Genomic DNA, 27,267 nt, shown 5'->3' on the forward strand with positions numbered 1-27,267 from the left:
CTCCAGAGTGTTGATGTAGAGGATGTTGAGGCCGCTGCCTCCGTCCATGAGCACTTTGGTGAGCCGGGTGTTGCCGACGATCGGGTCGACGACAAGCGGGTACTGCCCTGGGTTTGGAACGTAATCGGGGTGGTCATCCCGATCAAAGGTGATTGCTTCCCGAGACCAATCGAGGTACCGGGGGGTGGCCACCCTGACCGAGAAGACCTCCCGGCGTTCCCTCTTTCGCTGGCGCGCCGTGAGGCATGCCGAGGGTCCGCCAAAGATCATGAAGGCATTGCGTACCTCGGGAAACCCATCATCTTTATCGCCGTCCCTTTCGCCGGCGCCCCTTTTCCTGGCCTCATCGTCGTCGGGGAGCCCAAGCCTGGCGTAGTAACGCCGGAGCATGGTGCACTCCTCGAGGGCATGCTTCACCGGACCTTGATGGTAAGGGCAGGGCTTCTTCAGCATGTCATCAAATAGCCCGGGGCCGCGGGGGCCTCGGGGATTCCTGCGATCTGTTGTGGCGACATGGACAGCCTCGAGGACCTCCTGCTTCCCTGGGCGACCCTTCTTCTTTCTCTTGGGGACGCGGGGGGGGCGAGGCCTCGGGGGCCTCGTCCTTCTGCTTCCCCTTGGCGTCGTTGTTGGGGAAGATGGCCCCAACCGCCTCTTCGCCCGAGGCGAAGTTGGTGGCGATGTCGAGGAGTGCGGCCGCTGTGGTTGGTACGTTCCGGCCCAATTCTCGGACCAGGTCTCGGCAGGAGGTGCCAGAGAGGAACGCTTGGACGATTTCCGAGTCACCGACGCGGGGCAACTCGGTGCATTTCTTGGAGAAGCGCCGGATGAAATCTCGAAGAGATTCGTCCGGCTTCTGGCGGCAACCTTTGAGGTCCCAGGAGTTCTCGGGGCGCACGTAGGTGCCCTGGAAATTTCCGACGAAGACCCTCACCAAGTCGCGCCAGTCGTGGATCTGTGCGGGAGGAAGGTGTTCGAGCCAGGCTCGCGCTGAGTCTGACAAGAACAAAGGGAGGTTGCGGATGATGAGCAGGTCATCGTCCGCACCGCCTAGCTGACAAGCCAGGCGATAATCGGCTAGCCATAGCTCGGGGTTCGTCTCGCCGCTATACTTTGTGAGGTTGGCAGGTTGCCGGAACCGGGCTGGGAAGTGAGCGTCGCGAATGGCTCTACTAAAGACCCGAGGGCCAGGTGGCTCGGGAGAAGGACTGCGGTCCTCTTCACTGTCGTAGCGACTGCCTCGGTGTGGGTGGTAGCCCCGGGCGGCTCCGTCGCCACGGCGCCGTCGCCTGCCAACTACTTCGTGGTCGCCTTGTGCCTCGTGCTGGTCTCCAGGTCGATCGCGCACCGAGGGGGCCCCGTTGGCCGTCGGCGCGCGAGCGGGCTCGGGACGGACCGAGGCAGCCTGGCCCCGGCGAGGTCGCGCCGTGGGTTGCTCCAAAGTGCCTCCACGCCGGCGGGAGGCGGAACTTTCGGCCTGCTGTACCACAGCGGTCTCGAGGAGGTCGCGGAGCCCTTCGCGGACCCGTCGCCCCTCAGTGGTGGAGGGCTCGGGCATTGCTCGGACCAACATCGCAGCCGCTGCGACATTCTAGCTAGCGCGATTAAAGATTGGGGGTGGCTCTCCCCCCTCGTTGTCGTTGATGCGGTGATGGACGTCGCGGGCCCTCCCTCGGGCTCCTCCGCCCTCACCGCGCCCTTGCTGCTCCTGCTCGAGAGTGTCCCGAAGCTGTTGCAGAAGGAGTCGGTCTTGTTCGACCTTGGCTTGAAGCTCGCGGAGCTGCTCCAGGTCTGGGCGTCGATGCTCCCCGCGAACGGGATTCTCGTTCCGTGCTGCTGGGGCTTCGAGGCGTGGAGGTGTGGCGTCGCCCGCCCCTGCTCGGGGCGGGGAATGGTTGCCTGTCCTCTCGTCCTCTTCGCCCGCCCTTGGCATCCCGAGCCCGACGTGGAAGCACTCACGAGATGGGTCGTAAGTCCATTCGTCGTCGGAGTCGGAATAGCCGAGGCAGTAGTCGCTTGCGGCCAAGAATTAGCGCAAAGCCCCAGGGTTGTGGAGTTCGGAGAAATCCACCCCGGGCCATGCCTCGTCCTCGTCCGAGGAGTCGGAGTGGGCGCTCAGGTCGAGAGCGAAGCGCTGGCGGCGTTCCGAGGGGTGCTCGTGAGCGGCAGTGTAGGCGTAGGCATAAGAGGCGGCGGCATTCCTCAACCCAAAGGGGTATGGGGACGGTGCCGTCTCCATATTCTGCCCCGCCGGGGTCGACTCTTCAGGGAGTGGTGGAGCGGAGCTAGACGACTGGGCATCTCCGGGAGCCACCGGCGATTTTCCTTTGTCCATGCTCAGGCCAGACAGGTCCCCAGCCAGGGACTCCGTACCAACAGCTGGTCGTAGGATATCGGCGGGGAGTGGCGTGCCGCCCCGGGCTCGCGTAGCGTCGGGGTGGCCTTGCTCGCGTCGTGCCTGGCGAGCGTGGCGAGAGCGGCCGCCCGGGCGCCGCCTGCGCCTGGGCTGCCGGGGCGCGACTTCATCGTCGGACGGTGGGGCTCGAGGAGTGAGGAGCACCATGTCGTACTCATGCCCTAGAGACATGAACTCTAGGCTCCCGAACCAAACTACGGTGCCGAGACGCAATGGTCGTATGTGGTCTGCCATCCGGGTCCTGCTAGGATGACGAAGCTGACACGCAGAGCCCCTACCTGGCGCGCTAACTGTCGGTGTTTTGGAACCGGGGGTCCCTCATCCAACGAGTGAATTTGTGCTGCGTGCCCCTAATCCCGGATGGTGATGCAAAGAGACACAAGGTTTATACTAGTTCAGGCAATCGAGGCCCTACGTCCAGTCTGAGAGATCGATCTTGTATTCCTTGCACCGGAGTGCTCGTAGTAGGGGGTTACAAGCTAGGTGAGAGAGGGAGCTAGCCCCAGGTCTCGGCGAGGGTGGCGCGGGCTGCTTGAGGCGTTGTTCCCAAGCAGTGTAGGAGTGTGTAGTTCTATCTGTGTGTTCGTCTTTCTGCCTATCGCTCTCTCCCTAGAAATGGTACCGGCTACCTCCTTTTATAGCCACAAGGAGGAAGCCAGAAGTACATGAGAAGTTTACTATTTGCTGATGTGTTCTGCTCCCCGGAGCAGCGCGGCGTCGTGGGAGTTCCCGTCGGTGTCTAGTCGGTATGGTCTCCAGGCCGATGACATGCTGCGCTCCTGTACTTTTGTTGACTTGGTGAAGTGCCGAGGCCTGGTGGCTGCTGTAGTCGGTTGTGCCGAGACCTGCTGCGCTGAGGCCGAGACCCGCTGCGCTGAGGCCTTTGCAGACGGCAATGCGGGGTCTTGGCGGCCATCGTCATAGTTGATTTAGGCGGAACAGTGCGGAACGTGCGTCTACAGGATATGGTACCCTGTATTGTCAGTAAGGGATGGTAAAAAGGCGATTTGACCGTTGTCCCGTCGCTCCTGTCGCGGCGCACTGCCGATCGTGGCTTACGTAGTGGGTGCAGCTGGGCGCATTGATTGGAGGCGACAGCCCGCTAGAGCGACTTTTGAGGCGGAGGCGACGAGGTTGCGGGACGAGCCCAGCCTCGAACGAGGCAGAGCATGGCCAGCTCGCCCGAGGCCCTACCGGGAGTCTCGGGCGAGGCGGAACTCGGTCAGTTCGCTGGTCCCGAGGTCACAGGAACCCAGTTCTGACTCCCCACGTCGTGTTCGTCCTTGGTGCAGGAGTTTAGGCGGCACAGTAGCTGGTAGCCCCTGCACAGTCCCGTCGTGGATGGCAGGGCGCTGACGTGCTGGTCATCGTGCGATGACGTCGTAGGGAGCCGTGGCTCTGCAGATGCCGAGGCCGAGCCATCGTGGGGGCTCGGCGGACATGGATCCTCAGGCTGCCGAGCCCCTGAAGCAACTGCCGAGGCCTTGGAGGGAATTATTGGTCCTGGGTACTGATTCTGAGGCCACAGTATCCCAGACATGGCTCCCCATGCTGCGTTGTTCTCGGAGCAGGAGTTGGCAGCACAGTGAGGCATGGGCGTCAACCATGTGCATAGTGGTTGGCATAGTGGCGGGTAACCCCTGCCCAGTCCTGCCTCCTGTCCCGTCGGCCATTCCTCTGTACTGTGTTGAGCATGCGGCCGACGCCAGGGGCAGCAGTTGGCTGAGGTAATGCGACACGACGTTTTGTCAGAGGGACGGGTGAAGGAAGAGGCAGCAGAGTGCTGCCGAGCCTGCCTCGCGCGAGACGGAGGGTCGGCGGCCCGGCCGAGGCCTGCGACGAGAGGGGGTCGGCCGAGGCCTTCGGTTGGGGATCGCCCGAGGTCAGCGGTGAGGGGGCCTCGGGCGAGTCGGAGAATTGGCCGAGGCCAGCGGTGTTTAACTGGTTTCGATCTTTACGAAGTCTAAGCAATCATTTTTTGGTTCTTGCTTAGGGTACCCCTTCTCGCGGTATCCGACAACTCTCTTGGATTCTCAAATCTCAATCACCTTACTAGAACCTTGCTCTTCTTGACACTCATAAACGTGTTTCTCAGCTATTGGAATGAGCAAAAGTAACTCCACACACGAGTGGAGCTTCTATTTATAAGGCAGCCTGAAAAACGAACCGTTATGAGCTTCTGCGGGGTGACCGGATGCTCCGGTCATGTTGACCGGACGCTCCGGTCAGCTCAACCCGCATTCCAGTGAAAATGTGTTGACCGGACGCTGGCAGGGTCCGGTCACCACTGGCCGGACGCGTCCGGTCGCATTAAACCCTTACTGGAACCTTACTGTACTCGACCGGACGCTGAACCCCCAGGGTCCGGTCAGTACTGACCGGACGTGTCCGGTCGCAGATTCCCTTCTCTAGAACCTTACTGGAGTCGACCAGACGCTGCCTCTCAGCGTCCGGTCACTTGACCTCTCCAGCGTCCGGTCGCACCGAACGTAGTCTCTTGATCAAATGAACTGACCGGACCCTGCGGCCAGCGTCCGGTCGCACCGGAGCCAGCGTCCGGTCAGCATTTGACCCTCCATTCACTTCCAACTCTCGAACATATGTGAATGAAGTTTGCTCCAAAGGATCTTAGGCATTTATAGGAGCTACCTAGAGCTAGTTTTAACAAGTGTGCACCACACCTAACTCACTAGACTCACCTAGGTCAAGCTACCCGTCCATACCCCCCTTAATAGTACGGCCAAAGGAAAAACAAAGTCCTAAACTACTCTAAGTGTCTCTCCAACTCCAATCGACACTTAGAACTAGTCATCCTTAACCTTGTCGTCCATCCTTTGAAAACCGAAACGATTTTCATCGTAGGGGCATGACATCCTCGATTGCCCAATTGATCTTTGATCTCCATTACCATGACCTAACTTAATTTGCCTCTGCAAAACACACGTTAGTCATAGTAATCTTATATTGTCATTAATCACCGAAACCCAACTAGGGGCCTAGATGCTTTCAATCTCCCCCTTTTTGGTGATTGATGACAATACCACCTCGAGTATGTGAAAGAGTGAGGTTTTTGATGTGCTTGGTTCATATAAGCTTTTGTCGATAAAAACAAAAGTGTTAGTCAAGCTTATATGACCCAAGCCAACACAATATACTCAAAGGATATGAATTAAGCATGAGTACGAGTAACAAAGCTCATTTGCATCGGAGTATAAACGCAGAAGCAAAGGCAAATGAGCATAACATAAGTGATATGACATATAAATAATATAAAGTAGAGAGCACACATGTCATATATCACAATCACGTAGATATCACTATCGCATAGATATAATAATATGCATGAAAGTAACACACGAATGCATAATAGTAATAGTGTATCACACAGATAAAACTCCAAATGTATATAATAAGCTAATAATAGATAACCAGCTCCCCCTAGATGTCGCTCCCCCTAAGTCTACATACTCGAATCCTCTCCCCCTTTAGCGTCAAACACCAAAACCTAAGGGCCGGTCGGCGGGGCTGCAGCGGACGAGCCGGGCGCTAAGGTACGAGGGGCAAGCTGGAACTGGGCACCATCATCATCTGACCCTGAGCTCTATACAGACTGACCCTCTATGGCTGGAAGTGTCTCTGAAGCGGTCTGGGTCTGAGCTGAGGCAGGTGCTGCCTGTGACTCTGTTGGTACAGCTGTGGGATCTGATGATGCGACTGAGCTGGGAAGCCTCTGTGTCATCACGGCGACGGGAGCTGTAGTAGAAGGACTGGCGGCATGCATATGTGGCGGTGTAGGCATCCCTGTCAACTCACTGAAAGATGCTCCAAGACTCCTGGAGACTGACGTGTTAGGCACAAATAGCGAGGCTGACTGGTCCGGTGTGAAGCCCGTCTGAAATGGAGTGAACTACGGGGCTACAACTGGTGAGGCTAACCACTGGGACACCTATACTGGTGGTGAAGCAAACTGAGCTGAAGGCTGTGCCTGACTCTGAAGCCCACTGGGCTGTACTGCTGGAGTCGTCGTAGTGGTGGCAGGCTGAGCAAGCTGGGGCGAAAACTATGGCTGTGGGGCCCCAAGAGCTATCACTACATGCTGCATGAATCCCATGAGCTGCTGCTGCATATGTAACTGTTGCTGATGCATCTGCTGCTGCTGCTGCTGGAGTAGCTGCTGCTGGCGCTGGAACTCGTCCTGACGAGCCTAAAACTGTGCAAAGTTAGCAGCTGTCTCCTGAGCCTGTCATGCCTGATCCTGCTGCATCCGCTCAAGAATAGCAATCAAAGCGGGGCCCGTCTGTGGTGTAGGTGGAGCTGAGCTGGAACTACCTGCCTCTGCATCATGTCTACGTGGAGGCATCTGAGGAATCAGCAGATAATCATCATCCGAGCTGTCACTCGACTCTATCGCCTCCTGCTGTGCCTCAAGCTGCTCCTCCTCAGTAGTGGCTATGCCTCTGATGATCTCGTCCTGCTGAGCTGCTGACTCTGGAACATCTAGATGACGGCTGGGCTGAGCGGGTGCCTGAGGTGTGCTATGCCTGATCCTTTGTGCCATGTTATATGCTGGGAACTCTGTAGTGGCACCTCTGTACTCAGCAACCATCTCTGGTGTCCTGACTGACACTGCCTTCAGCATAAGAAATGTAATCCAATGTGCATGGGGAAGCTGCATGCGACCCTTGAATCCCTCAGCTATTGTATCCTCCATCTCTGATAGAAGGAGGTCCCAAATATCGAACACGGTCTGCTGCATCAGGGCATTTAGGAGCCAGAGCTGTAGGCGAGTCAGACCCTCTCTGTATCCCAACCTGGGAAGTAATGTCCTCCTAATGATGGCCTCAAGCACACGAGCTGTAGGAGTAAGGTCACTGGGGTTCCTCCTCGACCCCTCACCAAAGGGCTCCTTGAAGCAATGTCTCACAAGATCAGTAGGGGGCACTAAACCTCCATGAGGACGCCTGGGAGGCTCCTGCTGTCCATAACATGCCTTATGTAACTTGACAGGCTACTCCTGTAGCCTCAGTATCTCCCTGGCCCTGAAACTCATCATCCTGTAGTCTCTGCCGTTGAATGCAAAGTGTATGAAGTTATGCTGCGGGTCAACGTAGAGTGAAGCATAAAACTGCCGAACCCAAGATGGTACATACAGTCCAGTCCGGCCAATCAGATCAGTCAGCCCCGGCAAATAAGACAAGTAGGGGCGGATATGCTCTCCGGCTGCTGCCACAATAGACTCTATACTGCATACCCGCTGAGATCTGAACACTGCCCCACTGTTGAGATAAGCGTTGTAGAAATCCTCCTGCAGTGGCGTGTAGAAACCCTCTGCTGCTCTCTCGTCCCTCCTCGGAGGAAACCACACCTCAAACTCGACAAACCTTAGCTGCCGAACCTGCCTGGCCGTGGTGGCCCTCAAGTCAAGGTGTACCACTGGAGGCGGACCCTGTGGTCTAGGCGGTGGGCGTGAACCCCTACGCTGTGTAGCTGGCCTCGGTGGAACTATAGCACTGGTACGACCAGAGCGGCGTAGCTGTGGTGCCTGCTCGGTCTCCTCGGCCAACTGGCCCTCCTGAGTCTCCTGAGCTGGCTAAGGCTCTGCTGGTGGGGGCTACTGCTGTGGCTCCTGCTGGGACTTCCCCTGAGGCTGAGGCTCCTCAATGGCCAGACGACGTCCTGCCATCATGACAGTCCCAGCTGGACCACCATGACGACGCTCAGCCTCCTCGACTGTTGCCCTCTGTGCTGGTGTGAGCTGTGGATCTACAATGACAACACCACTGCGAGTGCCGCCTCTCTCGGCACGGTCTGCGGCCTCTGCAACTGCTGCTGCACGAGCTGTCTCTGCGTCGGGGTACTTACGCTTCTTAGAAGTAACCTGCTTCGTTGCCTTGCCTTTCGGTCCTGTTGGCTGGCGAGGCGGGGGCCTCCGATCGTCATCTCCTGGACCACCACCAACATTCTTCGTGCGAGCCATCTGATCTGACAAGAGGATGAACTGCCGCTGACGAAGATCAACTGTCAAACTGACACTCCCGAGGCTTGGCCTCGATCTGTACTCACGAGCTTGGCTCCGAGTTGTCCGACAACTGCCACAAGAACCTCAACGACACCGACTCGCTGACGATCGGCAATCCGAGAAAAGAAGAGACGTCACGCGGGGAACCTCGGAACCAGCTAGGGTTAGGATTGCGAACCACTTCGATGAATTCGGTGGCCCTGGATGACTTAGGTTAATGTAATGAAATTTGAACAGGTCAAAATCAAGCAAGGAGGATGCTATGGCCTTACCGGAGAGCACCAGTGGTGGCTCTGGGAAGGTGAGGGTAGAGCGAGAAGTGGACGGTGGTGGAGGACTTGGTGGCAAGCCCGAGCACTGCTTGCGCGGCAAATCGACGTGGCTGCGGTGGCACGTGGTCGCGCTTGGCTGGCGGCGTTGGCACGGGAGGCGCGTGGTGGCGGTGGCGCGGAGAAGGGGCAAGCGTAGGCAAACAGTGGTGGCGCGCGGTCGCGGAAGGCACGAAGGAGCTGCAGCGGCGTGAAGATGACGGCGTGGGCAGGGACGAGCGTGGCAAATTCTTCAGGGATTTGGGATTAGCGGCGGCTAGGGTTAAGTCAAACAGCGAGATTGAATCCGGTTATATGAGGGTCCCTTCGTGACAGAAACGGAAATAGAGATAAGAGACCTGATGCCGCACGAGATCCACTGATCGGACGCTTCGGTGGTAGCGACCGGACGCTACCACCCAGCGTCCGGTCGATTCCAGAGAGGTCCAATTCCTCTGGAATCGCGACCGGACGCGTCCGGTGGTCCATGACCGGATACAGGCAGGGTCCAGTCAGTTCAGCCTGTTTCTCCTTCAAATGACTGGACACTGGATCCCTTCCTGACCGGACGCACAAACGCAGCGTCCGGTCACTCCTTCAGTAGCAGTTCACCTTTTGTGAACTGACCGGACGATGGACAGCAGCGTCCGGTGCAGCGTCCGGTTGTCCTTTTCCATCAAATCTTCAAAGTTCCTTTGCGCTGCCTGTTCCCAATCAAGTCCCAACTTGAATAAGATCCAAATAAACATCAATTGGGATTGATATGAGTGACCTCTCTCAAACCCTCATATTTTTCAAAATATTTTGCCTTATGCTATAATTCTTTTTAAGAAAATAGGCAATAAGAGGGCAAATAGAACAAAACGACAAAACAGCATTCATGCATATGCAATACTTGTAAGTAAATCTAGTTGCTTGTCAAGTTTAATCCAAGGTTAAGCTTCTTCACACGCTTTTCGGCGGTTATCTTAACCATGTTAGACAAGCCCTATATGCATTGCCAAAAATTTAAACATGTTGTATATTACAATGAATGCAAGGGACAACACAAGCTCAAATTTTAGTGAAGTTACTAAAATCAAGTACATTGAGCTCATTCCGCAATCTACAAAATGTAGCATCATCTAACGGTTTAATGAAGATATTCGATAATTGATCTTCGGTTCTTACACCTTCTAGTGATATATCATTTTTAGCAACATGATCTCTTAGAAAGTGATGGTGGATATCTATGTGCTTGGTGCGAGAGTGTTGAACTGGATTATTTGCAAGTTTTACCGTACTTTCATTGTCGCACAAAAGAGGTACATTTTTTAGAACTACACCATAGTCTAGCAAAGTTTGTTTCATGTATAAAATTTGTGCACAACAAGCACCCGCGACAATGTATTCCGCTTTGGCGGTGGACAAAGCCACACTATTTTATTTCTTAGAGGACCAAGACACAAGTGATCTACCAAGTAAATGGCACCCTCCGGATGTGCTTTTTCTATCAACTTTGCATCCGGCGTAATCCGAATCGGAATAGCCAACTAATTCAAATATAGCTCCTTTGGGATACCAAAGGCCAATGCTTGGTGTGTGCTTAAGATACCTAAGGATTCTTTTTACGGTAATTAAATGTGTTTCCTTAGGATTAGCTTGAAATATAGCGCACATACACACACTAAACATGGTATCGGGCCTAGATGCGGTTAAATATAATAAGCTACCAATCATGAAACGGTAGAGAGTTTGATCAACCGGGTTACCTCCCTTATCTAGATCGAGATGTTCATTGGTAGGCATTGGTGTCTTGATTGGCTTACATTCATCCATCTTGAATCTCTTGAGAAGATCTTTTGTATATTTTTCTTGAGAGATAAAGATGCCTTCTTTCATTTGCTTGACTTGAAAACTAAGAAAGAATGTAAGCTCACCAATCATGGACATCTCGAACTCCTTCGACATCAATTCACCAAATTCTCTGCATGAGTCTTCATTTGATGATCCAAAGATGATATCATCAATATATACTTGACAAATGAAGATATGTCCATCGAGCTTCTTGGTGAATAGTATAGTGTTGACTTTCCCAATGGTGAAGCCCTTCTCAATGTGGAAGTCCCGAAGGCGCTCATACTAAGCTCTCGGGGCTTGCTTAAGCTCATATAACGCCTTGGACAACCTATAAACATGATTAGGATATCTAGGGTCTTCAAACCCTGGAGGTTGATCAACATAGACTAGTTCATTAATAAAGTCATTTAAAAATGCACTTTTCATATTCATTTGATATAGTTTCATTTCATGATGTTGTAGGAGAGGTGTATTTTTTCTATTGACCACTTGAGGAGGAGGTTGTGGAGAATCAACATCTTGTGCTTGTACCACCATTTGCTCATGGGAGATATGATTATCTTTATTTTCTACTCTCCCATCTTTTTCACTATCTTGTGGCACACTTGATGAAGAAGATTGATCAATGACTTGTACATCATCTTCATCATCTTTTGACTTGATGTCTCCAACCGGAATGTTCTTCATAGTCTCCCTTAATGGTCCATCACCTACATCATCAAGATTCTCATGTGCTCCTTGGGAGCTGTTAGATTCATCAAATTCCACATCATATGTTTCTTCAACCAAGCCGGTGGCATGATTAAATACTCTATATGCTTTGGACTTTGATGAGTAACCAACAAGAAAACCAATATCACAACGTCTTTGGAACTTCCCTAGGTGTTGCCGCTTCTTGTAGATGTAGCATTTGCAACCAAACACCCTAAAGAAGGAGACGTCTGGCTTCTTCTCATTGAGCAACTCATAAGGTGTTTTGCCAAGGAACTTTTGAAGGAATAGGCGGTTGGATGCATAACATGCGGTGTTGATTGCTTTCGCCCATAGAGCTTCAGGGGTGTTGTACTCATCTAGCATTGTCCTTGCAAGAGTGATCAAAGTCTGGTTCTTCCTCTCAACTACACCATTTTGTTGAGGAGTGTAAGTTGCGGAGACTTCATGTTTGATTCCAACTTCATCACAATAAGCTTCAATGTTTGTGTTGTCAAATTCTTTGCCATTATCACTTCTAATTTTTTTGAGCTTCACTTCAAATTCATTTTGTGCTCTCTTGGCAAACTTCTTGAAGCAAGATACAACTTTGGATTTGTCATGAAGAAAGAATATCCATGTATACCTTGAATAATTATCCACTATCACAAGACAATAAAGATTTCCTCCCAAACTCTTGTATGTTGTTGGTCCAAATAAATCCATATGAAGGAGTTCTAGCACTCTTATGGTTGACATGAAAGCTTTTCTTGGATGAGTATTTGCAACTTGCTTGCCGGCTTGACATGCACTACAAAGCTTGTCCTTCTCAAACTTCACATCTTTCAACCCTCTCACCAAATCATTCTTCATTAGTTTCTTGAGCGACCTCATACCAACATTCTTCTATGCCATAGCCACCTAAGTGTTGTTTTAGTGAATAGGCAAGTCTTCAAGTTTGCATCTTCAGAGGTGAAGTCCACTAGATATAAGTTGTTGTATCTAAATTCATTGAATATCACTTGATTATCATCCACCTTGGATACAACAACCTCCTTCTCGGTGAACAAGCATCGGAAGCCAAGATCACACAATTGTCCAACGGATAGTAAGTTGAAACTCAATGAAGCAACATAAAGCACATTGGAGATGGAATGATAATTTGATATTGCCACTTTGTCCAATCATTTAACCTTGCCCTTTGAGTTATCTCCAAATGTTATTTTCTCTTGTCCATCTACCTCTTCATCTAGTGAGGTGAACATACGAGGATCACCGGTCATATGTTGAGTGCAACCATTATCAATAACCTAATGACTTTCATCGGTCTTGTAGTTCATCTACACACAAGAGATTTAAGCTTTAGGAACCCAAACTTGTTGAGGGCCCTTTACCTTCTCAACAAGTGACTTAGCCACCTAAATTTTCTTAGGTCTATTCTTGTTAGGGGGTCCTAAGAACATGACTTTCATCTTTCCATTAGAATCCTTTCTAAGCATGTAGTGAGCATTGAAGGCAAGGGTTGTGGCGGTGGAGTTTGGCATTCATGAGTAAAGTGACCTTCTTGTCCACACTCAAAGCATCTCTTTGGCTTTGTCTTCGGCTTTGATTGTTGTTGTTGAACTTGAGCCTTCTTCTTCTCTACATGTGCCACATATCCAATGCCACTCCTATCCATCTTCATGACGGTGTTCATGAGTAGCTCACTTTGGAGGTGCTTGCCTCTAGCAAACTTGCTTAATCCAATCTTGAGATGTTCTTTCTCCAACTTGAGTTTCTTATTTTCTTTCTTTAGAGCATCATCTTTCTTCTCTTCCTTGAGTTTCTTGTTTTCTTCTTTGAGCTTCTTATTCTCAAGGATCAACTCTTTGTCATGATCAAGAGTTTCTAGCACAATGGTATTGTGGCTCTTTATCTCTTCAAGATCTTTCATGAGCTTTTTATTTGTGTTCTTGAGCTTGACATATTCATCATAGTCACTGCACTCAATCACTTGCTTGCCTTTGCCACTAGATCCTTGCCCAATGCTCTCATCAATTAGATCATCATATGATGTAGCTATATCAATCTTAACAACATGGTTAGTAGCATCATGTGGCTCATTTGGTAAAAATTCTTGAGCAATAACAAAAGTATCATAATTGATCTTTAGAGTGGTGTAATCATCTTTTAGCTTGTTGTGGCTAGTGATGAGCTCATTGTGCACCCACTCAAGTTTATTATGTTTATCTTTAAGCTCTTTCTTAGAAGATTTGAGCTCCTTGAGTTTGGATGATATATCATCATTAGTTTCTTTAAGCTCATCATTAGCCTTTTCCAATGTATCGCACTTAGCTAAGAGTGAATCATTTTTAGCATCAAGCTTTTCATTTGTAGCTCTACTCTTTCTAAAGATCTTAGTGTATTTTCTTAGTATTTTGACAAGATCATCATATGTAGGTGAATCATCATCATCGCTATCGCTATCATCATCACTACTATCATCATTCTTAGTTACCTTGCGTTCACCCTTGGCCATAAGGCATAGGTGTGTAGAGGATGATGGTGATGGTAGCGGTGAAGATGCAAGATCAATAGCAATGGTGGCCACCTTCTCATTGTCACTATCATCATCGGATGATCCACTTGATGAATCAATGTCCGTGAGCCAATCACCGACAATGTAGGTCTTTCCACTCTTCTTCTTCTTGTAGAAGTCTCTCTTTTTGCCATCTCTCTTTTTGTATGGCTTGTTCTTTTTCTTCTCATCTTCATCTTCATTACTTGAGTCATCTTTCTTGCTCTTGTTCTTGTTCTTGAACTTGTCTTTCTTGGGCTTTGTGCATTGATGAGTTAGATGGCCAAGTTCGCCACAATTGTAGCAATCCATCTCGGAGATTGGCTTTCTTCTTGAGCTAGTGAAGAATTTCTTCTTCTTGCTATCAAACTTGATGCCACTCTTGTTTAGCTTCTTTAGCATCTTGGCGGTCTTCTTCACCATGGGAGCAAGACTTTCTTCATCATCTTCATCATCACTTGAGCTCTCATACTCAAGTCTTGCTTTGCCCTTCTCTTGGCTAGCTTTGAATGCTAGGTCTTTTTCTTTCTTTTTTGTAGAGGATGAACCATTTTGAGGTGTGACGTGCATGTACATCTCATGAGCATTGATCTTTCCCAAGATTTATGTTGGTGTAACGGTGGAAAGATCACCTTGGTGTAGCACGGTCACAATATGGCCATATTTGTCAATGGGGAGGACACTCAAGATTTTTCTCGCAACGTCGGAAGGTGACATTTGAGTTAGTCCAAGCCATTGACTTCCTCTACAAGAACATTCAAACGTGAATACATCTTATTAGCGCATTCTTTAGATAGCATCTCAAATGAATTTAGCTTTTTAATAACAAGATGATAGTGTTCCTCACACTCACTCTTAGTTTCCTCATGGAGCGCACAAACGTCCGCACATAGTGCATGGGCGTCTTTGTGGTTCCTTACGCGGTTGAACGCATCTTTACAAAGGCCTCTAAAGATGATGTTGTGAGCCTTTGCATTTCATTTTTCATAGTTCACTTCATCGCCTTGAAGTTGTGCGGGATTTCTAGGTGTTGGGAACCCTTGAGAGGCGGCTCTAAGTATTCCTACGTCTAGAGCTTCTAGGTATGCCTCCATGCGAATTTTTCAATATGGAAAATCATCGCCCTCGAAGATAGGAGGAGGTCCATCCCCGTGAGACATCTTGCTCTAAGCAGTTAAGCTTAAAAACGTGAGCACGAGGCTCTGATACCAATTGAAAGGATCAAGATGTCCAAGAGGGAGGGGTGAATTGGGCTAATTCTAAATTTTTTTGTAATAATTAAATCCTACGGTTAGCCCAATTAACCTCTCGTGCCTAGAGAAATGTTTCTATTAATATAACGCACAACGAACTTATAACCTATGTTCCAAACTTACTCTAGCAGGGCAATTCTATGAATGTAAAGACAAGTATTGAATTGCTCAAAGTAAATGCTCAAAGTAAATGCTCAAAGCAAATAGAGAGAGAAAGGAACGCGGCAATGTTTTGTCGAGGTATCGGAGAGTCGTCACTCCCCACTAGTACTCGTTGGAGCACCCGCGCAAGGGTGTAGCTCCCCCTTGATCCGCGCAAGGATCAAGTGCTCTCAACGGGTTGATTTTTCGACACTCCGTCGTGGTGAATCACCCAAAGCCGCTCACAACTTGAGTTGGGTCACCCACAAGCTCCGCCAGGTGATCACCAAGCTTCCAATCACCACCAAGCCGTCTAGGTGATGGCGATCACCAAGAGTAACAAGCACGAACTCTCACTTGACCACGCGAAGCCTAATGAGAAGATGGATGCACACTTGTCTACTCTTAATTCACTAATGAGGTTACTCTCTTGGATTCTCAAATCTCAATCACCTCACTAGGACCTTGCTCTTCTTGGCACTTACAAACGTGTTTCTCAGCTGTTGGAATGAGCAAAAGTAACTCCACACACGAGTGGAACTTCTATTTATAAGGCAGCCTGAAAAACGAACCGTTATGAGCTTCTGCGGGGTGACCGGACGCTCCGGTCATGTTGACCGGACGCTCCGGTCAGCTCAACCCGCATTCCAGTGAAAATGTGTTGACCGGACGCTGGCAGGGTCCGGTCGCATTAAACCCTTACTGGAACCTTACTGTACTCGACCGGACGCTGAACCCCCAAGGTCCGGTCAGTACTGATCGGACGCGTCCGGTCGCAGATTCCCTTCTCTGGAACCTTACTGGAGTCGACCGGACGCTGCCTCTCAGCGTCCGGTCACTTGACCTCTCCAGCGTCCGGTCGCACCGAACGTAGTCTCTTGATCAAATGAACTGACTGGACCCTGCGACCAGCGTCCGGTCGCACCGGAGCCAGCGTCCGGTCAGCATTTGACCCTCCATTCACTTTCAACTCTCGAACATATGTGAATGAAGTTTGCTCCAAAGGATCTTAGGCATTCATAGGAGCTACCTAGGGCTAGTTTTAACAAGTGTGCACCACACCTAACTCACTAGACTCACCTAGGTCAAGCTACCCGTCCATACCCTCCTTAATAGTACGGCCAAAGGAAAAACAAAGTCCTAAACTACTCTAAGTGTCTCTCTAACTCCAATCGACACTTAGAACTAGTCATACTTAACCTTGTCATCCATCCTTTGAAAACCGAAACGATTTCCATCGTAGGGGCATGACATCCTCGATTGCCCAATTGATCTCCATTATCATGACCTAACTTAATTTGTCTCTGCAAAACACACGTTAGTCATAGTAATCTTGTATTGTCATTAATCACCGAAACCCAACTAGGGGCCTAGATGCTTTCAACATGCACCAACACGATCAACAATGATATGATCCACTTCATATCATCATGTGATCATATTGGTTCATCGGTCTTGACTTCACTTGCTTTTCACCGTTGCCTTTGTCCATCGGCGCCTAGTATTGCTCAAGCTTCACCGCCACGCGGTCCATCACTCCAAAGCCTCCGACTTACCCTTCACGCTTGCAACCGGTACATCAAGCCAAGTCTTGTCTTGATCTTTTCTACCTTGATCACATGACTCAATGTCATGTCTCATGTGCAATGAGCTCCTTCATCATCACATGTGTGAGATTTGCAACATCTCCAAGTCATTTTCACCTTCATGGCATATGTTGCTCACACATATGTACTCGTGGACTAATCACCTATGTATCTTACATAAACACAATTAGTCCACCTAGGTTGTCACTCAATGGCTGAAACAAGCCAGTTGTCTGACTACTCGTCACAATTTCTGACTACTTTGGCTGCGGTGACCAACTACTCGACAGCTCATGTCCAAGTACTCGTAAGCTGATGCTCGGGGGCTACAACCACTGGGGTCTCCTGAGCGCAAAATGTCAGGATCGCGCGCTGATTCTACCACGCGGCCGTCAATCAAGCTAAGTCATGGTTTAATATTTTTTCAAATATTCTTTAATCATCATATATCTCTGGATATTATCCATATGCCTCCGCGGCTCTACTACAGGTGATTTACCTGGGTTGCTGAGGCCTTAATCCGTGAAGTCTACTCGCTGGAAAGGGAACCATTTTCTGGACCATGTCATCAAATAAGGAGCTCGCCCACCACTGGCTGCCTTACTTGGCCACTACTTCGTTGGGTGAAAGACACGCCCCGCGCTGTCTTACTCGGTTGCTGCTCTACAAGTCCCCAGGACGTCCGACTACTCGGCCGCGGTGATCGACTACTCGGTTGGGGTGGTCGACCTTGTTGCGGTGATTTGTAAATTCTAAGGTGGCGGTGATACGGGGTCTCCGGTGAGGGGACTGCCCACCCGAAGCCTTTTGACGGATTATCTAGGTTGCCTTACTTGAATTGGATCATGGTCGAACGAGAAGATTTTGCGTCAGCAAGATGAGCACGAATATGAGAATGCACGTGCATATTTATATGTACTTTCATTACTCAAGCGAAACAAAGGAAGAGGCATGACATACAGCAGCATGCAAGAAGACATCAAGCACGCAAGATAATTATGGAAAGTACTCGGTGGCGCAACTGTGTTGACTTGCAATAGTATATGGATAGCGTACTGCAATTCGCGGGTTACTTGGATACACCCTTGAGAATGTCTACAAGATCCTACATATCCTCAGAAGAGGTTTTCAGTTCTTTGAACAACCCAGATTCAAGACCCTCCAACTTTTTGTTCCAAATAGCAAGAGGCTCGGGGGCTACACTCAGTGAGTGCACTTTTTCTTCCGAAAAGCGCACATCACTCAGAAGACTTCTTCAAGACAGGAGTTTTCAAACAACATAAGATTCAAGACCCTCCAACTTTTTGTTCCAAATAGTAAGAGACTTGGGGGCTACACTCAGTGAGTGCACTTTTTTCTTTGAAAAAGCGCACGTCACCAAGAAGACTTTTTCAAGACAGACCACTTCAAGGCCTCATGACAAAAAGAACCCGGACCGAGCTATACCCGAAGTGAGTGCACTTTTTTCTTTGAAAAAGCGCACGTCACCAAGAAGACTTCTTCAAGACAGACCACTTTAAGGCCTCACGACAAAAAGAACCCGGACCGAGCTATATCCGAGTTCTTTTTTATAAAGAACCCGGGTATATGCTCGGGAGCCCTTCGACGAAGAATCAGAGCAATTTCAAGACAAGACCCTCCAGCTCCTTGTTCCAAATAGCAAGAGGCTCGGGGGCTACACCAAGATGGGAGTACTTTTTTTTTCAAAAAAGCACACACCACTCGAAGATCCCAAGAAGCGCTACATGGTTTCACTCAAGAAAGCACTCGGACGACGCTTGTTCCTACTCGGCAAGACCTGAAGGAACAAGACGAAGCTTCCAGAGCTCAACCATGAAGTGCTCGGGGGCTTGTCGATGCGGGACCCACGGGATACACCGTAAGGAAGAGAGGAGATCTAGTTTGATTAGGATTCCTCCCGTGTAATCCTAGTAGTAATACTACCCTGTAATCCTACTAGGATTCTACATTGTAAGCCGACTAGGACTCTGGCCTCCTGACTATATAAAGGAGGACAGGGCTCCTTAGATGGAGAGAGAGAGAAGAGAGTTAAACGCAATACAACACTTTACAATCAATCCAACGCAAAGGCTAACGCCGACTGGACGTAGGGCTATTACTCGATCACGATCGAGGGTCCGAACCAGGATAAATCGACTGTCTCTTGCGTTTACCGTCAAGTTCTGCATACGCTGAAGCCCGAACAAACTGCCCCGGGTATTCCCGTGGCAGGCTATCGGTGGTGAAACATCGACAAACCTCTTTTTTGTATTTTTACAGATCAACTTGATAAAGTGCAAAGCAAACGACAATGGTAATTCTTTATTTCTCTTGCATCAGTTGAAGTATTGATTCCCATTCCAACTTATGTATCTTGATAGTTTCATAACTAGTGTTTTCACAAACTGTCAGAAAAAAAAAATCACATAGGGACACATAGGTTGGCCATTAATAGGCGGGTCCTAAATGTCAAACAACTATGGGTGAGAGTCAACTGTTAGTTTTTTTAACTAGTTTTTAGCAAGATTAAAGGAATTTAATGAAAGATTATATTAAAGCTCATGTAATTCAGGGAAACAAAAATTGAAAATGTAATCTTGTGATAGCTCTTACAAAAAATATGTAGTTTCTATTTTGAGAAATTTACTTTAAGTACTACTAACTCCTTAGTGTAAAGATGTCTACAAGCTGTATATGTACCCAGAGTTGAAGCATACTTTACTACTACATGCATGCTGTAGGTATTTGGGCTTTGATGGTACTCCATTTGGTCCAAAGTAGACGTCATATTTGCTCAATGTACATACAGATAAAAGATATTAGTTTCTTTACATTGCCTTGCCCCTAGTTGTTGTCTCTTTAGCTTCAGTACCGGGAAATAGTTAATAAGGTTATAGGGTTATTTGGTGAAGAAAATATTACCTTGTATAAACTTACATGATTAGTAATGTTTGCAAACCAAAGCTTACTGCCTAAAATGGCTTCTATTTTGGAGTTCAGTCAATAGTTTACTGAAGTAATTCATTGTATGTAGTTCCAAACATTGTCCTCAAGATTTCTATTGGCTCGGCAACAGTCTTGTAAGTTTTCCTTCTAGTTCTAACATCACTCATGTGATTGATGATTGAGGTCCAGCTTAGAGGGGATCAACATGGACTTGCTAAACCAAGTATATATGACTTGAAGGGATACAAGTATGCATCCAAGTGAGTAGACTTTTCTTTAGTGTCTGAAATATCCCTAGAAGAACTTTTCTCTATTTGTGATGTTTTGAGAAAATCTTAACATTTCCCTCCTGTTCTTTTTACACGCAGAGGAGAGAAAATATGGAACAACATTTGAAGTCAACAAAACTATTGTGTTATTTTAGTGAAGTACCAGCTATTAAGGTCGATACATTGAATAGAAAAAAAAAATTAAATCTAAACCTTATTGACTGACAGAACCATGTGACTGAAGACAATCACCACTTGAGCTATATAAATAGCATAGTTGTTAGGATGGATGCTCAGGTACGTTAGAATAGAGTTATGTACTCATTCTACTGATCCACGAGATGCGGACACCTTACATGTTTGTTATAAATTAATTGAGATCTTGCTGGCTCATAATGATCGTTTCATTAAGTATCCCAGTAGGCTGGTCCAGTTGAGGTATTCAGATGTCAAGTGGCATTGTTAGTCAATGAAATAACATTACCATGATAGATCTGTTTGATGTTATGAGAAACCACATTTAAGGTCTTTTATACAGAATTATTGGTAACATCCCTTTGCACATAAAAAAATATATGTCAAATCTGATGAAATCATATAAATAATTGTGATGACATCCAAGTGTGCCTAATGATTTAGTAATATGTACCGGACTGATCTAAATGTCAGTGAGCCCAAGCAGCACGATCACTAGCAAACTGCAGCCGCAAGGGATATGATCTGCTTATTTATTGCTTGATTCAGAAACTAATCCCTGACATGGAAAGGAAACTAATCCTGTCTCTAACTAGTATTATATTGCGAGGAAGTTTCTAGCTGGTAGTAAATCCCAAACAAACCAAATATACTAGTATTATCTTTAGTTGATATCAAATCTCACCAAACAACTAACTGAAGTAGACTAAAATGTAAGGAGAAGCCTACGTGCTACACGCCCTGGGCACTGTTTTACATAAATAAGTAGTAATCAACCAAGGACCTGGACATGACAAATCAGTTATTTTTATTTTAATAATATTATAGTAAAGAGGCTAGCTGTTGAGTCACATACTGAAATATGTATAGCTGCTCTGCCTTCTCCCTCTATATATACCCTGCATTTCTGCCTTTTGAAAATGCCTTACTCTTGCATCATTCGATAATTTCATCACTCTTGCTTACATTCTTACATCTGCTCATCACCAGTAACACCAAAAGCAAACACATCTACTTCGCTAGAATGGGCGAGAGTAGAGGCAGCATTGCCTTCTTTACGGCCTACAGACCACCGGTGGCCCTGGACATATTCTGCTGTCCAGTTCTGCCATCATCCAGGCAGGATGAGCTCCACCTGACGGACGGCTTGTCCTACAATTACAACTGCCGACCCATTCCACCAGCGGCTCTCAAGACGATCATCAAGCGCCCGAGAGTGGCTCATGAAGCCGTCATAGATGACGATGCTGATTCTGGCCGTCTCACTGGTCTGGTCTTTGTTTCCGAAAGAGAGCACAACTTGGAAACACTTCATGTAGCCCTTCGCTTCACTGCCAACAATGAAGTCAGGGTCTTCAGCTTGGCGGACATCTATGGCTCCGACTTATTCAGTGGTGCCCGTTTGGAGGACAATGGCTGCATTGCTGGTGGCTACGAGGTGGATGGATCTACAATTGACCATTACCTTGTCTATGTATCTACCAAGGAGCCAGTCCAAGAACGGCGCTGCCCCTGGAACGTTGTTTACAAAACCAACCTTAGAACCGGTGAAACTGAGCGGCTCACCCCACCAGGTCAGGTTACTGATCTTTCTCTTGAAGCCTTCTGCTGTTTGATCCATCTCCTACAGTCCTACTTGTGGTTAGATGCATGACTAGATATTAGTATTTCCTTTCTGCTTAATTTGATCATTGATCTTGTAATTCTGTTTCAACAGGAACATTTGATATAAGTCCCTCTGTGTCACCATCTGGGAAGAAGATCGCTTTGGCTTCATTCCAAGGTAAGACATGGGATGGCGAGATTAAGGATCTGAAGACAAACATCTACGTGACGAGCTTAGAGAATCCATCTCTGGAGCGAAGGCGAGTGATAGAAAATGGTGGCTGGCCATCGTGGGGCAGTGAAAACGTCATATTTTTTCACAGGAAGGTTGGGGACATTTGGGGAGTGTTTCGGTACAACCTGAGCACTGGTGAAACAGTCCGGGTGACCCCTGACGCATTCGATGCAGTGACTCCGGCAGCTATTGATGAGACCAGAGTAGCAGTTGCAACCATTCGCCAGAAGTCTGAGTTCACTGATGTTCGCAACGAAGCCCAGTACCGGCACATTGAGATCTTTGACATGAGTGCACAGGAACAACCGTTGCAAATAACGCAGAACACCAGGGCAAAAGCCGACCATTTCAACCCCTTCGTGATGGACGGTGGCAAGTACATTGGCTATCATCGTTGCAAAAGCGACCTTCTCAAGGTACATATTGTTCATTAAACTCCTCCGATCCACTTGCAATACATAGTCATTATGGGGATAATTTGGGGCCATGTGATCGAAATACTGTTTTCTGCAGCATGGAGATGATGTGCCGAGACATTTTCTTAAGGTGCAATCGCCACTCGAAGATGTTGGACTGTTTAGGGTGTCTGGTGTGTTCCCAACGTTTTCGAAAGATGGTTCTAAGCTTGCATTCGTCGATAACGAGTTCAAAGCCGTGTGGTTGGCAGATAGCCAGGGATTGCGTGTGGTCTTCGAGGTAAGGAACTGGCTCCTTTAGTTTATGTTTCTCTAATGGAGAAACAGGTGAATTTTGCAAGCTTGCAATGGTTTATAACCAGAGGAATATGCCTTTCTCAATTATGAGCGATTTGGTGTTGTTTCTACAGACAGATGGCCCAGACAGCATCTTCTCACCAGTGTGGAACCAAAAGAAAGATATACTGTACGTATGCATGGGGCCATCCTTCAAAGCTAACGAAACACTGGAAATCCATGCCATCCCTGATGTATCCCGTGCTGCACGCGCACGAAGACAGACGCGACAGCTCACAAAGGGGAGATTCAACAATGCCTTCCCTTACACCAATCCTGATGGTAAGATAATGTCGCTCTTGCGGTCTTGCCGTTCTGCTCCAGTTACATCTACTACTAGCTACAGAATATATTGCTTCCTGAAAGGTAGAAATAAAGTTGCAACGTTCTGACGGTGGGTAAACCATGATATATATGTAGGTACAAAATTTGTTTTTCGATCAACGAGAGATGGAGGAGACAAGAACTACAAGAATCTGTACATAATGGAGGACGCAGAGTTCGGGGAGGTTGGAGGTGGCAAGGTGAGACAGGTGACACGGCTAACTGAAGGCAACTGGATCGACACGCATTGTCAGTGGTCTCCGGATGGGAACCTGATCGTGTTCGCGTCAAACCGCGACAAGCCTGCCGACGCGCCGGAGCGCGACCACGGCCTGGACCCGGGGTACTTCGCCGTGTACCTGATGAACGTCAGCGACTGCTCGGTGGTGAGGGTAATCAGGAGTGGGTATGACCTGTCCGGGCACGTGAACCACCCGGTGTTCAGCCCGGACGGGCGGAGCATCGCCGTGACGTCGGACCTCGCAGCGGTGTCCGCCGACCCGATGTCTCTGCCGACCTTCCTCCACTCCGTCAGGCCCTACGGCGACATTTTCTCCGTCGACATCGACCCGGACGACATGGAGAAGAACAAAGACCTGGACAAGTTCGTGCGCGTCACGCACAGCAGATACGAGAACTCCACTCCTGCTTGGACCGTGTTCTCGACGCATGACCCTCATGCGCAGTGGAACCTCCTGGTCATGGAGGACGAGTACACACCGGCATGCCCTTATGCTCATCCTGATGGAGGTGAAAGTTGGCACATGACTGGCCAGATCTGCATTCCGAAACGGCACTGCTGATCCTTGCGCTTGTGCTTTGCTCATCTACAAATTGTGTGGTGCTTGTTTTGAAGGACTTCTGTTTGTTCACTCAAAATTTGTTTGAAATAATGTCCTCTTCGTTTCAGTCTGTCTGTTGGTTTAAAAACCTTGTAATAAGTATCTGTTCTGTACATGCATCTTTGGATGTACAAAAACGGACCGTTTATTATTCTTCATCAAATAAATTTCCATTATCTAAAAAAGATGTACTTTCCTTTATGAATGGCTTATGAACATGTTTCTTTTAATTACCCATATCTGTTCTGTACATGCATCTTTGTTGTTGGAACATGGTCTAAATACTGTAGTTCTTTTCATCATAGAGGACAATATATGATACATCTCTCCTATATTTCAGGTGCCTAAATTTTAAGATGATTTCAGGCAACACTCTGGTACTATCAATTAGTACAGGTAAATTAATACTTTATGATTTTTTATTTGTCTTTGTGTCATACTATATCAAATTTTTGTCCTTGTCTAACTATAAAAATAATTATAAATTGCCTTTGTGCCAACATATATTAGATTTTGTCAGGTTTGTGGGTTTTGTTTTTACCAGAACTGTGGAGCTTTGCTCCCCAGGGCTTTTATTAAGAAATCAGGATAGGTGTACAAAAGGAGAAAGGGGTAGCCAATAGCTAATCCAAAGAGAATTTACCTATATAGAGCACAACTAAACCCCAAAGGCAGGGAGAGGACGAAAAAAAAGAAAATTTACAAAGAATTTAACCGATTCATAATTCGCACATGAAATTCTTCACGAATACGCCAGATGTGAAGCTTAACTTCACTTGCAAAGTGTCGCTTAGGTAATAAGGTTTGTGGTTTTGTCTAACATGTTTTTATTCTTGGAACAAAAAATTACGGATTGTGTTTATAGAAATTTAAGTATAAAATATATGTAATAATCGTCGTCTGAAAGAAAACTAAAAATCAGGCACCTGAAATTTAGCAAATCCCTATATGATAATATCCGCCAACCGACATATTTTCAAGATTTTTTTAGGTGGTAAACTCATAGTTATGCATAGATTGAAATACATCTACATGCAACAACTGGACGAGTGGGTGTACATTGGTCCAATAACTTGTAAATTGCACGAATACATGCAACAACTTGGTAAATTAGCGTACCTAGGATTCTAACATTGCTAACATGGCAAAATATGTGTTCACTGGTGGGCGCTAGAACCTATATACTAACAGGCCTGCTTGTGCCTACGAGTTGGTAGCTCATGGCGCGCGTTGTTAAAAAAATCCCCTAGCCACCAAATGCCTGGGTTTGGGGATTTTCTCGGCGATCATCTTCTACCTTAATTACAGTACCCTAGGAGAGGTCATACCCTGGCTGGCCGAGTTTTTTTTTAAATAAATTAAGAAAATTAACCTTTGGAAAGAAAAGGCTAGCTAAACACAAATTCCATGTAAAACACAACTGCTAATGGCAAAAAAGTTTATACAAACTACGAAAAATAGACAACTTGATCTCCAAATGAATGTAGAGGAAAAAAGCTAAGTAAGTAGTCCATATATAAATTATTAGTAAATACTCCGTCCATTCTAAGTTATAAGATATTTTGTTTTTTAAATTCATAGCTTTTGCTATTTACTTAGACGGGTTGCTACTTGTTCCATCAAAACTCACATATGTTGTTGTAACAATCCTTTCTTCTTAACACATGCTCTCCAAAAAAAATCGACTAAAGAAGCAGGTAAATTCTGTTGTAATTTCCGCTACATTTTGTAAATTTCTTTGGACGGCAGCAAAAAGAGCAAACGCGCACGCTAACACGCAACCACACAATCCCATGGAAGCGTCACTTGCCGCCGCCGCCGCCGCCGCCGCCGTCTTGTTTCCGCCGCCGCGAATCCGCATCCGAATCGCCAAATCGAACCCACTACCACCCCCTCGGCGCCTCCAATTCGGAACCTCCAAGATCTGGACCTCCGGCTCGCGGGCATGCCTGACCGCGGCCTCCGCATCCACACCGCCGGCGCCGGGAGGCGGCCTTTACTCGGCGGCGACGTACGAGCTGACCCCAGAAAACGTCGATCGCGTCCTGGACGACGTCCGGCCCTACCTCATCTCTGACGGCGGCAACGTCACTGTCGTTGCCGTCGAGGATGGTGTCATCTCCCTCAAGCTTGAAGGTAAATAAATCTTGTGGACTTCGATTGGTAGGGTACTAGGGTAGGATCAAAATCTTATACCAGTCGATTTCCCTGGTTGCAACATGTAGGAGCATGCGGCAGCTGCCCCAGCTCGACGACGACGATGAATATGGGCATCGAGCGTGTGCTCAAGGAGAAGTTCGGCGACGCTTTCAAGGAAATCCGTCAGGTGTTCGACGGGGATCAGCCGCTCGCGGAGGCGGAGACGACGCCCGAGGTCAGTGAGCGAACTCCACCACCGTAGCATAGCACCGTTGCAGTACACTGGTACTATAACCAATATCACTCATTGGCAAGCGGATCCTTTGGTGCTGCTGCTGCAGGCCGTGAACCGGCACCTGGACATACTGCGGCCAGCGATCGCGAACTACGGCGGGAGCGTGGATGTGCTGGCCGTCGATGGCGAGGACTGCCTGGTGAGGTACGACGGGCCGGAATCCATCGGCAGCGGTATCAAGGCGGCCATCAAGGAGAAATTCCCGGACATCACTAATGTTGTGTTTACCCTGTAAGGCCCTGTTCGGTTACCGGGAATGACCTCCGGGAAGAATTCCAGGCCGCTAGTTTCATTTATATTAGCTTTTCGGGGCTGGAACTGTTCCTCGTGTCGTAGCGCTGTAACCAAACGAGGCCTAAATCACTGTCTAGCTATGCATATTACGCAGTCGACAGCAAATGAGAAGATGAAATGACCAGACATATTGATCGAACTTCATAATTGAATTGCAAAAACGTAGTATTGAAATTTGAGACGCAGCAACATTATGGATGGACGGTTCTGCGTCTCATCCTTGCATTTGCTCTGGTGAGGTCATTGCAGCTTTCACGAGCACACCTACTGCGAGTGCCGATGTTTCCCTGTCATCACCTGAAATTCAGATGATTCGGAATTTCATTTCATCTGAATCTGACAATGATATTGTGCAGTTGAGGTCATGGTATGGTAGTAATGGCTACATCTCTGTAATGGTCGACTCTCTACCTGATATAATATTGAAGAGTAAAGAGTTTCTTCTGATCTACATTTTTTATTCCCAAAATGCTCATCCATGTTTTGTTTTGTCATATGGACTCCCGACCTATGTTCATATGAGTTAGAATGATTTGTGTCCAATGATGGTATGAAATTTGAC

The 27,267-nt window shown here is 47.9% G+C and overlaps 2 protein-coding genes across 6 annotated transcripts in view; both read left to right on the top strand.

The window, feature by feature from the left end:
• The window catches only part of LOC136532268 (uncharacterized), a 46,290-nt gene extending 22,137 nt beyond the window's left edge, over positions 1–24,153 (top strand). Inside the window, exons 2-8 of one of the 5 annotated variants that reach the window (XM_066524888.1) lie at positions 19,090–19,123; positions 19,844–20,015; positions 21,210–21,793; positions 21,937–22,475; positions 22,573–22,755; positions 22,886–23,093; positions 23,232–24,153. In XM_066524888.1, coding sequence (XP_066380985.1) covers positions 19,930–20,015; positions 21,210–21,793; positions 21,937–22,475; positions 22,573–22,755; positions 22,886–23,093; positions 23,232–23,938 — 2,307 coding nt within the window. In that variant the 5' untranslated portion in view covers positions 19,090–19,123; positions 19,844–19,929 and the 3' untranslated portion in view covers positions 23,939–24,153. Of the gene's footprint in view, positions 1–19,089; positions 19,124–19,843; positions 20,016–20,123; positions 20,199–20,758; positions 21,794–21,936; positions 22,476–22,572; positions 22,756–22,885; positions 23,094–23,231 lie in introns of those variants that run through there. The other 4 variants (XM_066524895.1, XM_066524902.1, XM_066524880.1 and 1 more) reach the window with 4 other exon arrangements.
• Positions 24,154–25,732: 1,579 nt separating this feature from the next.
• Positions 25,733–26,881, top strand: LOC136540012 (nifU-like protein 1, chloroplastic). The gene is made up of 3 exons (XM_066532000.1): positions 25,733–26,113; positions 26,203–26,351; positions 26,458–26,881. Exons 1-3 carry the CDS (start codon positions 25,771–25,773, stop codon positions 26,644–26,646), a joined length of 681 nt encoding a protein of 226 aa, XP_066388097.1. The 5' UTR covers positions 25,733–25,770; the 3' UTR covers positions 26,647–26,881.
• The last annotated feature ends 386 nt before the right edge of the window (positions 26,882–27,267 follow it).

This window comes from Miscanthus floridulus, chromosome 2, assembly GCF_019320115.1.
Source record: "Miscanthus floridulus cultivar M001 chromosome 2, ASM1932011v1, whole genome shotgun sequence".
Taxonomy (NCBI): Eukaryota; Viridiplantae; Streptophyta; class Magnoliopsida; order Poales; family Poaceae; genus Miscanthus; species Miscanthus floridulus.